At 36.6% G+C, this 12725-nt stretch overlaps 1 protein-coding gene and 1 pseudogene across 3 annotated transcripts in view; both read right to left on the bottom strand.

Annotated features, from left to right (window-relative positions):
• Positions 1-12725, bottom strand: part of RAB6A (RAB6A, member RAS oncogene family) — a 67411-nt gene that overhangs the window by 31441 nt on the left and 23245 nt on the right. For all 3 annotated transcript variants that reach the window (XM_033862305.2, XM_073808503.1, XM_033862304.2), the window contains one exon: positions 6509-6567. In XM_033862305.2, the coding sequence (XP_033718196.1) occupies positions 6509-6567 (59 nt within the window). The remainder of the gene's footprint in view (positions 1-6508; positions 6568-12725) is intronic.
• On the bottom strand, positions 6581-10828 carry LOC141279352 (zeta-crystallin pseudogene; annotated as a pseudogene).

The following is a 12725-nucleotide window of genomic DNA, read 5'->3' as shown; positions in this document are numbered from 1 at the left end:
CCTGATGCCACAGAAGCCAGAGACCCATAAGCATTATGATTTTCCATATGGGACATGATTTTTCCAATACAAAACTAACTAGGTAAGGAAAACAAGTTTTCTTCCGTATGAAGCAATGATAATCAGTTTCCTTCTGTGGTCCAAACACGTAAAGCTCTGTTGCCTGGTTGCTGCCTTCTCTATCAAGAGAAAATAGAGAAATAATGAGTTGAAAGAGGCAATGACCAAAGGAAGAAAAGAGTGGGGAAGTTAAAAGAATTTAAAATTGAGTAACAGAGATAAATAAAAAGAATGAGGAAAGGAAAACGACCCCAGAAAGAAGATGCTGATACAGAATCCAGTTTAGAAGGGAATCCCATTTAAAAATATGTTTACATATATGTACATATGTGGGAAAAAATATATGTATATACATTTTCCCCCTAGATACCTTTGTGCCATATTATATTTCTGTCAATTAGGACAGAAACTAGGTAGAGTCTGTGAATTTTAAAAATGAGTCATTAAAATGGACATAAAATTTTAGTTCTGCAAGGTGAACAAGTTCTAGAGATCTGCTGCACAGCATTGTGCATGTAGATGACAATACTGCATTGTATACACTTAAAAATCTAATAAGAAGGTAAAATCTCATGTAAGTGTTCTTACCACAATGAAAAAAAAGAACCTCACCCCCACCCCAAATAAAATGACAATACTTCTGGAAAAGGAAAAAAAAAAAAAGTCATTAAAAATTAAACAAAAATAAAAAGACAAATCAAACACAGAATCAGCAAAACAGTCCATCTAGTTAAGGATTTTGTTTCTACTGATAATCTAGAATTCTGTATAGAATAATCTAGAGCTTTAACTTAAAGAGATTAAGGATATATTTATTCACCACCACCATCTTTCTGGACAAGTTCATTAGAGTGTCTAAAACCCACTGCTTGGACTTCTCTGGAGGTGCAGTGGTTAAGAATCCGCCTGCCAATGCAGGGGACACAGGTTGGATCCCTGGTCCGGGAAGATCCCACATGCCACAGAGCAACTAAGCCCGTGCACCACAACTACTGAACCTGCAAGCCACAACTACTAAGCCCACGTGCCACAACTACTGAAGCCTGCACACCTAGAGCCCATGCTCTGCAACAACAGAAGCCACAGCAATAAGAAGCCCGCACACCGCAACAAAGAGTAGCCCCAGCTCGCCACAACTAGAGAAAGCTTGCGCGCAGCAACGAAGACCCAATGCAGCCAAAAGTAAATAAAATTTTAAAAATAAATAAATAAAACTCACTGTTTTATCTATGCTGTCCTGAACTTAACTGTTGATTTGTAACAGCCTTTGGAATAAGAAATTCTCTAAATTCAAAGTAATCTCTAAGGTTACCCTGAGCAATATAATCTTCCTCAAATAAAAGAATTAAACTACTCCAACTGTGGGAATCTTTCTCGAGCTTATTTACATTAAGCTGAACTATATAAAATGGCCAATATTATACCATTTTTGAATGATAAAAATAGCAATGTAGTATGGTTCAAACTGATATAGTTGAAACTGTTAGAAAAATCTGTTGGTTTATAATTGGTAAAAGAAAAAGAAGTGGTGAATGCTAGAGCAACTTAAGAGAAACGCTTCCAGACTCTCTAACTAGAAATAATTTTCCCAGATAACTTAGATTTTTTGCTTTACTTTGAAATAATGACCAAAATATGGTCAATTAAGGACTCTTCTGGCCAACCAGTTTAGTCTTTTTCAAATGAAATTAATTCAGTGCAAAGGAATCATAAATAGGGCATGAATTATGAATTACATAAAATTTATCTTTTTTGTGAAATAAAACTTCACTAAGTTTCAGATATATATTACATACGGCTCAATAATACATTTCTAGCTATGAGACTAGCTCTTCAATTATTCATTTCAGAAGTCTTTCTCTTGTGTGTATGGTGGAGGTAGGGGTAGGGAATCTTCAAATAATCCACTGAACAACTCTTCACCTGATAACTAAGTTTGCAGCTAACGACATATGGTCAATTCTTCATATATCAAGTTAATACTTGATATGCTGTCAAGCTGATTTCCCTAGGTAAGGATGTAGGGTGCTACATTATCCAAATTTTCCTGTTAGAGCTAAACTAAGATAATACCTCGGACTGTACCTAATTCTTACAAAAACTTGTAGTTTACATTGTAAATCAGTATCTCCTATTAATGCCAAAGTACAATGATATTTTGGCTTCACTAGCAACAACTTCTTCACAAAGAATCAAAATCTTTCCTTATCTCTCAAATTCTACGTAACCTCACCCCATCAACATCACTGCCCTTATAAATGTCTGAATGAACAGCAGCAATAGTCTTACTGCGTAAGTAGCAACAGCACTTTAGGTGTGCCGGAAATATCTCCTTAATTTCACAGAGAACTTGGGTAAAATGAAATACTTCAGAAATACTCAGAGGACTCCAACTACAGGCTCTAGCTCATAATTCTTTAGCCTAAGACTCTGACTCTAGTTCAAATTTTTTAGCGTATGGTATTTGGTTCCACTCCCAAAGATATGAGCTCAACACTCTCAGGAACTTTCTACATATGGCTCAATGACATCAATACTTTCTTCAGTCCCTAAGACTGGTATTTATAGTTTCTCTGCTGAAGAGAGAGAGAAGCATTGCTCAGAATCAAAATATGGTACGCAAGAGGTCATCTAGGTGAAGCTATAAGCTGTAGAGTTGCAGGGACCTAGAAAATTGAGGATATCCGATATAAACGGGTCCAAAAAAACCCGAAGTACTCTTGCTAACTGTACTATTTTTTCATTTCTAAACTTGTTCTTTTTATAGTGTCTTAAGATGTGACTAAACCATTTCTGAAATATTCAAAAGAATGTAATAAAATTTATACTATACATATTCATTGGCTTTTAAGAAGTGACTTTTCTTAAATGTCATGTTTATGTTTTAGTCATTCCTGTTTCATGATCGTTATGGGTTTTAATAAAAGGCTTAATTAGAAACAAATTCCTTTGGGGGTGAGATGGAAATGTTCTTAATCTTGATTGTAGTAGTAGCTTCATAGGTGTACATATCTGTCAAAATTTATCAAAATGTAAGGAATTAATAATTCTTTACTACTATCGATTATAAGATCCCACTGAATATTTTGGATAAGTCTTTTGTCATGTGTGCCTTTTGCAAATCTATGGCTTGTCTTCTCATTCTCTTAACACTGTCTTTGGCAGAGCAGAAGTTTCTAATTTTAATGAAGTCCAGCTTATCAACTACTTCTTTTATGGATCATGCCTTTGGTATTGTACCTAAAAAGTCACTGCCATATGCAAGATCATCTAGGTTCTCTCCAATGTTACCTTCCAGTAGCTTATTACAGAGTTTTACATTTAGGTCTGTGTTTAGGTCCATTCTGAGAATAACCTCTGTGTCTACCTTCATTTGCATGCGGATGACCAGCTGTCCCAGCACAATTTGTTGAAGAGACTATCTTTGCTCCATTGTACTGCCTTTGCTCCTTTGTCAAAGATCAATTAGAAAAACCTTTGTTTACATCTTAGTTCTACCATTTAGTAGTTGGATGGTTTTGGACAAATTGTACAAATTTGGACAAACTTTTTCCTAGAAAACAAATGCCCAAGTTTTTCAGTTTTCTTAGTGTTCAAACCAGAAGGCATATCCCTGAAATAAAATAAATATTTCAAATATGGGAAAATACATACTAAAAAAGGGACAGGATTCAGATTTTATATTTACCCTAAAAGCTTTCTGAAAAATAAAAAATGGTTTAATAATTGAGACAGAGGCAGTTAATTACTATGGAAATTAACCATTCCTTTAATCAGATCAACATTTGATACACTCCTAAGACAAATAATTGAAATCAAGTTTTTATACTAACTACACAGTAATACAGATGTAAAATACTTCAATTAAAAGGGATTTTTAAAAATTTTAATAAGAATATTTCAGAAAGTTGATACAGGGACTCTCCTGGCGGTCCAGTGGTTAGGACTCTGCGCTTCCACTGCAGGGGGCGTGAGTTTGACCCCTGATTGGGGAACTAAGATCCCACAGGCCGTGCAGCAAAAAAGTTAATACAGAAAAAGATTTATAATGTGCTTAGGGCCTCAGTGAAAGTACCTGGTATGAAGATTACTAATTTATTCGTTTTAGCTTTTTCTTTGATTTTCGTTTCACAATTAAGCATTTTAAACTAAGATACATACAAACATATAACTTAGATACATATGCAACTGAGAGCAGACATCCTTGTCTTGTTCTTGATCTTAAAGAGAACGCATTCAGCCTTTAAACATTACGTCTGATGTTAGCTGTGGGTCTTTCATAGAGATGTCCCTTATCACATTTAGAAAGTTCCCTTGTATTCCTAATTTGCCAAGTGTTTTTATCATGAAAGGCTACTGGATTCTGTCAAATGCTTTTTCTGTGTCTGTTGAAATAATCGTGTGATTTTGTCCACACTGCGTGGCTTTTTTTTTTCTTTTTGGCCGCACTGCGTGGCTTGTAGGATATTAGTTCCCCGACCAGGGATTGAACCCGGGCCCTCAGCAGTGAGAGTGTGGAGCCCTAACCACTGGACTGCCAGGGAATTCCCCTGATTTTGTCCTTTATTCTATTCATATAGCGTATTACATCACTTTCTGTATGTTAAACCAACCTTGTAATCTTGGTACTAACCTACCAATCCTACTTGGTAAATGGTATAGAACCTTTTTACAAGTTACCAGATTCAGTTCGGTAGTATTTTGCTGAGGACTATTGTGTTTATATTCATAAAGGATATTAGTCTGTAGTTTTATTTTTGATGTCTTTGCCTGGTTTGCGTATGAGAGTCATACTGACCTCATGGGATAAGTTGGGAAGTATTTCTTCTTCTGTTTTTGGAAGTTTACGAAGTATTAGTGTTGTTCTTTAAATATTTCATAGAATTGACCAGTGAAGCCATCTAGTCCTGCGATTTTCTTTGTAAGAAGTTTTTTGATTGATAACTCTATCTACTTATTATAGGTATATTCAAATTTTCTATTTCTTCTTGAGTTAGTTTCGATAGTTTGTATCTTTCTTGGAATTTATCCATTTCATCTAGCTTATCTAATTTGTTGGCATATAACTGTTCACAGTATTCCCTTATAATCCTGTTTATTTCTGTAAGGTCTTCTCCTTCACTCCTGATTTTAATAGTTTGAGCCTTCTTTTTTCTTGATTAGTCTACCTTTAGGTTTGTCAATTTTGCTGATCTTCTCTAAGAACCACTTTTGGTTTCACTGAATTTCTTGTTTTTCTGTTCTCTCTTCCATATATTTCTGCTCTAATCTTTATCAGCTTCTGAATTAAGCACGTCTTTATTTTCTGTATTTTTGTTGTCCTGACACCTGGGGCCTTCCTTATACTGGAGGGACTGGCCATCCCAGGGTTTGCCAATTCCTAGAGAAGTAAAACTTGCCTGTGGAGGGCCTTTAATATGAAAACCAACCAATCCAAACCCATACCCCAACCACCTCCTCTATCACACTCAGGGTCATTACTCCCCTGCCCTAATCACCCTAGGGCCAAGTAGCAGACAACTAGGAACAGCCCCTACAGCCCAGAGACCACTGAAATTACTCAAAGTAGGCAATCCTATATTTCCTTACCTGGTCTTACCCATCCTTCCCACAGAAATCCCAATAAAGGCTAGTGCCTACATTTCCTGCCCACCCCCACTTCACCTCCTGACCAATACCAGTACTTCTTCCATGTGCCCCCCTCATATGGCCTGGAGTGTCCCTTCCTCTTGAGATTTGTGAGTATAGTAAACTATCTTTACAACGGCAATCATCTCCTGATCTGTTGGCCTCACCACACCTGAATAATAAAACCTACATTTTAAAGTAGTTTTTACTTCTGCTTGCTTTAGGTTTACTTTTCTTTTTCTAGTTTCTTAGGATAGAAGATTAAATTACTGATTTAATGTATCTATTCTTTTCCTTATAACACTGCTTTAGCTGTATCCCATAAGTTTTGGTATGCTGTGGGTTTTTTTTTAAATTTATCTCGAAGTATTTTCTAATTTCCCTTGTGATTGTCTTTGACCCACTGGTTATTTACGAATGAGTTATTTAATTTTCCATATATGTGTGAACTTCCCAAATCTCCTTCTGTTAATGATTTCTAATTATAGTACTCACTTATTCTTGACTTCAAGTATAGATGAAAATGTCACAGAATCCTAGACTTGGAGGAAATCTCTCCAAGAGAATAGCTATAATCACTCTTACTTCTATCCCAGATGGTATTAGCAATAATCTTTCAATAGATTTTGGAAGAGAAGCTAAAGAAATCAAATGAAAAAGTTGAGGACTATGAGCATCATCAGTTATACTTTGTATTTATAGAGAATTTTACAGATTACGGAAAATGCTTTTATATCCATGTCTGAATGTAAATAAATGAATTTTTAAAAGGACCTGTAACACATAAGAGACAACTAGTAGGTTGGCATAAACAAAATACCTGATAGGTGTTGTCAAAACTGTCATACATGAATCTGGTAATCAGTGATGTCTTTCCAACTGAAATGAAAAGGAAAAAAAAGATTGATTCAGTTAACACATTAAATTGGGTTCTCAAGCAATTTTTTTTACAGAGAACTGCGATTCAATTCATTGGGAAATATCTGCAATGGTTCAACTAACAATAATTTACAAACATACAGGCCTATGTGACAAATAAAGAGAATACTTACATAACCACTAAAAAAAAAACAAACAAAAAAACCATACAGGCCTGAGTTTGTTGAAATGTCTTTCTTTAATAACAGATAATCTCGGGACTTTCCTGGTGGTCCAGTGGGTAAGACTCCACGCTCCCAATGCAGGGAGCCTGGGTTTGATCCCTGGTTGGGGAACTAGATCCCACATGCATGCTGCAACTAAGAAGCCCACAGGCCGCAACTAAGAAGCCCACAGGCTGCAACTAATAAGCCCGCATGCTGCAACTAAACTTGCTGCAACGAAGATCCCGAAGATCCCGTGTGCCGCAACTAAGACTCAGCCCAGCCAAAACAACTAAATAAGTTCTTCTTCCCCACCCCCTTCCTTTTCCTCTCCTCCTCCTTATAAAAAAAAAAAACCAACCAAACAAACAAAAGATAATCTCTCAAACTGAGAGCACAGGTAAAAGAATATTTATTTAGTTAAGAGGTGAGGAAAATGAAGAGAAGAGATGGAGGAAAACAATCAGTTATGCTGACATCTCTAATTCACAAAAGGTAAGCAGATATTTACTTGACCCCTAACAAAAAGAACTAGGATTACACTGGGAAGAAATTATAGTTAACTTCCTGGACAGTAACCTGGGGAATATAAGGGTCAGGTCCACTTCATTCAGTGAATCAAAGCTTAATCTCGGGAAGCATAAAAACTAAATATGAAGAGTTCTAGGAGGGGTATGAGGGCTGCAAGAACTTGACTGTTTAAGAGTAAGAATGAAATGACATGGAAAATTGTTTTGAAACTCATTTCAGGATCAGATCTCTATTCTTTGGCAGGGCAATCCCAAAGATTCATACTACTTTGTATTGGTATTTTTAAGTTAATCCACATGAAAGTGCCACTAGGTAAACAATAGTGGTATACTGCCAATATCCTTACCAATGGGCACAGTGTTCAAGGGCAAGAACCATATCTAATTTTCCTATATCTCCAGTAGCTTGGCATAGATTCAATAAATACTGAATGATACAAGAAATTATATCAATTGGAAAAGAATTGAGCAAATAAATATCTCAAATGCTCTCCTAAATGTAAATACTTTGGGGAGGAAAAAAAAACAATACCTAGTCACTCATGTTTTTGTATGAATTTAAGTAACTTTTGATTTCAACTTTTGATTTTTAGAGACCTGATCCCGGCCTCTTTAAATGTCCTCCATCCATGTGCTATATGAAAACCTGAGGAAAAAACTGAGCCAAAGAAGGAAGAATCCCATAAAATCACCTACTCCCAAACATCTTATTTTAAAGAATCTAAAATAGCAGGTTGAACAGCTAAAGCTAGTTTCCCTAGACCCTGGTCAAAAGCAAACTGATGTTTGGGAAGAAGTCTCTTTTTGGAGCAATGAGTAGATCTACGCATTTCTTCATTAGTAAATAGTACATACAGTTTTTACTTTGTTTTGAAAAATGTCCCTCCTTTTTTATATAAAAGAGCAAAATGCATGTTATAAAGCGGGCAACACAGAAAAGACCAAGAACAAAGTGAAAATTACATATATCCTACCACCTATACATAACTAACATTACAACTTTGGTATATGTTTTTCCAAAATACTTTTTATATATAAGAATACCTATGTACTTAAAGGCAAAACCCTAGAACCAATCATAGTAAAGTCAGGAACAATACACATACTACATTATTTAACACTGATCAGAATCTATTAAAAAGTAAATCTAAAAATCTGAAGAGATAAAAGGCAAAATAGTGGTGGGGGAAACAGTGGTGGATAAAAGCAAAGGAGCTTCATTATAAATAAAATATATAGTGAAGAAATGCAAAATAGCTTGTCTGTTGAAACGGTTTTTTTCTTTTTTCTTTTTTTTTTTGTGGTACACGGGCCTCTCACTGTTGTGGCCTCTCCCATTGCGGAGCACAGGCTCCGGATGCGCAGGCTCAGCGGCCATGGCTCACGGGCCCAGCCGCTCCGCGGCATGTGGGATCTTCCCAGACCGGGGCACGAACCCGTGTCCCCTGCATCGGCAGGCGGACTCTCAACCACTGCGCCACCAGGGAAGCCCTTATAAATCTTTTTTTTAAATATAAGGAACTCACTGAATCAAATGAATACTAATTAAAGCAAATGCAGTGTACATAAAACTGAGGTAAGAGACCTCTAACTCCATAGGAAATCTATGAAATGATTAATCATTTTAAGAGAAAAATTATTTTTCCAGTAGCCCCACTGCTTTGCATATCATCTTCATGGGCCACCTTCTCCAATGGAATCTGAGGACCTAATACTGGTCTCAACCAACCAATTTCCATTCCGGCTTGAAGGGCTGCTGCAAACTGCTGAAATTCCTCCTTGGTGTATATATAGAGAGCAACTCCTATTATGCTAGATTCCTTTGCCATGATGTCTCCCGTGGGTTTATTTCAACAGGACCTCTGCTGCCAACAACTATTACTCGTCCTCCATGTGACAAAGATTCAAATCATTGCTAAGATTTACATTAGTTAACATTTCAATAATCACATCAACTCCTTTTCACCAAAAGATTTCTTAATTATATCAATATAATTAGTTTCTCTGTGATTAAACACTTCGTGGGCCCCATTTTGCAAAACAGTGTTTTGTCCTTCCTCAGTACCAGCTGTGCCCAAAACTTTTAAGCCATCAACTCTAGCAGTCTGGCATGCTGCTATCCCAACTCCTCCACTAGCTTCATGAACCAGAACACTTTCTCCAGCTTTCACACAGGCACTGTGGAGCAGAGCTCAATAAGCAGTAAAATACGGGATACTGATGGCAGCTCCTTGTTTAAAGTCCAGTTTTTCCGGCAGTGTGTAAACAGGGTAATTGGCTGCCAGAGCATACTCTGCGTAGCCCTCAGAGATCATGCTGGTAGTGAAAACTCTGTCACTTTTCTTGAAAGCAGATACACTTTCTCCAACAGCTTCTGTTATCCCAGCCACATCTAATCCAGGAGTATAAGGTGGAAGTGGTTTTCCACTGTAGGTACCAGAGTGAATTTGTGTGTCCACTGGGTTTACACTACATGCTTGGACTTTGATTAGAACCTGATGGTCTTTTGGAATCGGTATGGCAACATCCGACTGGAGTTTCATCACTTCTGGTCCACAAATTAAAAAACTCTAATAGCTCGCATCAACCTCTGTTCAGTCACCATGGTGATCTAGATACGAGTCCTGAGTGGGAAATCAAAATCTGCGAGAGCTCCCTCAGATTCCATGGAAAAAAGGGCTGTGTGATGTATGATTTCATCTCAATAAAACTGTTATTAAAAATCTATCATGGATTTCCCTGGTGACTCAGTGGTTACGAATCCTCCTGCCAATGAAAGGGACGCCTAGAGCCTGTGCTCCACAACAGAAGCCACTGCAATGAGAAGCCTGCGCACCACAATGAAGAGTAACCCCCGCTCGCCACAAGTAGAGAAAGCCCGCGCACATCAACGAAGACCCAACACAGCCATAAATAAATAAATAGATAGATAAATAAAATCCATTGTGGTGATTATTGTACAATGTGAAATACTTAATGCCACTGAACTGTACACATAGAAATAAGTTAAAATGGTAAATTTTACTATGTATAATAATTTTAATACTGGAGCACCAAAGATAACTAAAAAAGGGGCTGATTATTAAAGATTAGAGGAACTAATTATTGGGCCTCTAGAAGACCAAGGTATACTAATTTAAGAGATAACTTCTGTAAGTGGTAAAGTAATTCCTCACATAATATACTCTTCAAGAATACTTAGGATTCAAAGATTATAAGACTAATGTTTGCATAAAAGGAGAAGTCTCAATTATTCTACAACCTATATAAATGAACATTTATGAACTGCTTCATAATCTGGTCAGTTATATTGGTCAGATAATACTGAAACAGACAACAAGATATTTATATATTCTAATTTTTCCCCACAAAAATAAGCCATTATAAAAGATTAATGTGCTATGATAATAACAGTACCTTAAATCAGACGCTATGATTTTAGTTAGAAGTTAAGCATAAAAATACAACAAGCAAACACACAAAAACAACACTACCTGTAGTCCATCATGGTAATGAAGACACCTGAAAAACGTACCTAGGGACCATAGTGAAAAAGCTCAGCTGCAAGCAAAACTCACTGCAATATCACAGCCAAGATGTCTCATCTAGGTGATGCAATTCTACAGCAAAACAGAAAATCAATTAAACCAAGCTAACACTACTCCAATGTAGCGAACCTAGTCAACAACACTGAAGTTCCATAAAGCTAGTAGCCTTTCTCTAAAGACCTTAATTGAATAAAGATTTCATTTTTCCTAAAGCTTAAAAAAAAAAAAACCGAATATGGAATATTACTCAGCCATAAAAAGAAATGAAATTGAGTTATTTGTAGTGAGGTGGATGGACCTAGATTCTGTCATACAGAGTGAAGTAAGTCAGAAAAACAAATATCATATGCTAACACATATATATGGAATCTAAAAAAAAAAAAAAAGGTTCTGAGGAACCTAGGGGTAGGACAGAAATAAAGAAGCAGATGTAGAGAATGGACTTGATGACACATGGAGGGGGAAGGGTAAGCTGGGATGAAGTGAGAGTGACATGGACATATATACACTACCAAATGTAAAACAGATAGCTGGTGGGAAGCAGCCACATAGCACAGGAGATCAGCCCGGTGCTTTGTGACTACCTAGAGGAGTGGGAAAGGGAGGATGGGAGGGAGATGCAAGAGGGAGAAGATATGGGGATATATGTATATGTAGAGCTGATTCACTTTGTTATAAAGCAGAAACTAACACACCATTGTAAAGCAATCATACTCCAATAAAGATGATTAAAAAAAAAAAGAAGAGAACTACAACTACACTTGTACAATTACATTCAAAAATGGGGAGAATGAATTTGGTTGTATAAAATATTTGCTGAATAAGTAATTTCACATCTATGGCTCAAAAGTTGTTTTTTAATAAATATGCTTTGTTTCTTTATAATAATATTTACATTAAAGGCATCAGACCTATGATATGAGTTTCCAGGATGATGAAATGGAGACATCCAAAGTAAAAACAAAAAATATTTGACTACACAAAACGTGAAGACAGAAAAGATATTCACATAAAGGTAATGACCCACTGGCTACTCTTACCAAAGATGAATAAAACATAAACAAATATATTAATGCTTGGATGGCTACTATTTCTCACTTCATTCCAAAACTTCCAAGTGCTAGGAAACAAGGAGGTTGGAGGATGAGAATGAAAAACAAATGTAAGTAAGGCCTTGAACGCAAAGGAGTTTACAACCACTGAAAGAGGGTGAACAAGAGAATAAAGCACCGTGCAAACAAAGTGTCCATCCTCTATACTGCCAGAGGTATGTTTCAACAATTTATAAACATTCCAAGGCTCCCCAGTCTCCATAAGCTAAAGATCCTTAGCAGGCATTCAAACTTGAGCTGAGCCTTTCTAGTCTCATCTCCTAACCTTGCCAAACACAAATACCATCTGACAATGATGGAAAGCTATTGGTTATTCTTCAAGCATAACAGGTTCCTTGGAGCCTGAGATTTTGCTCATGTAAACCAGTTTTGTGGAACTTTTCTTTCCTGGTTACATTATGAACTTATGGATTCAGTATCAGATGTGGTTCTGCCTGGAGGAGAGAAAAACTAAATTACCTCTCAAAACTACTTTCAGCCAAGCTCCCTGGTGGCCTCGTGGTTAGGATTCTACGCTTTCACTGCCATGGCCCGGGTTCAATCCCTGTTCAGGGAACTGAGATTCCCGCAAGGCATGCAGGGCAACAAAGAAATAAAATAAAATAAAATAAAATACTTTCAGCCTAAGATTGTATTTCTAGAAGTATTTTAGATAGCAGCAGGGCTTTTATTTTATTCCTACAACAAAGTTAACATTCATCTATGAATGTATCTTAAGGATAAAATGACGAGTTGGACTAATTAAAAAAGATACATGCATCCCAA

Source organism: Tursiops truncatus, chromosome 8 (genome assembly GCF_011762595.2).
Source record: "Tursiops truncatus isolate mTurTru1 chromosome 8, mTurTru1.mat.Y, whole genome shotgun sequence".
Classification (NCBI taxonomy): Eukaryota; Metazoa; Chordata; class Mammalia; order Artiodactyla; family Delphinidae; genus Tursiops; species Tursiops truncatus.
The sequence above is the reverse complement of the archived record's forward strand: the minus strand, read 5'-3'. Positions and strand labels throughout refer to the sequence as shown.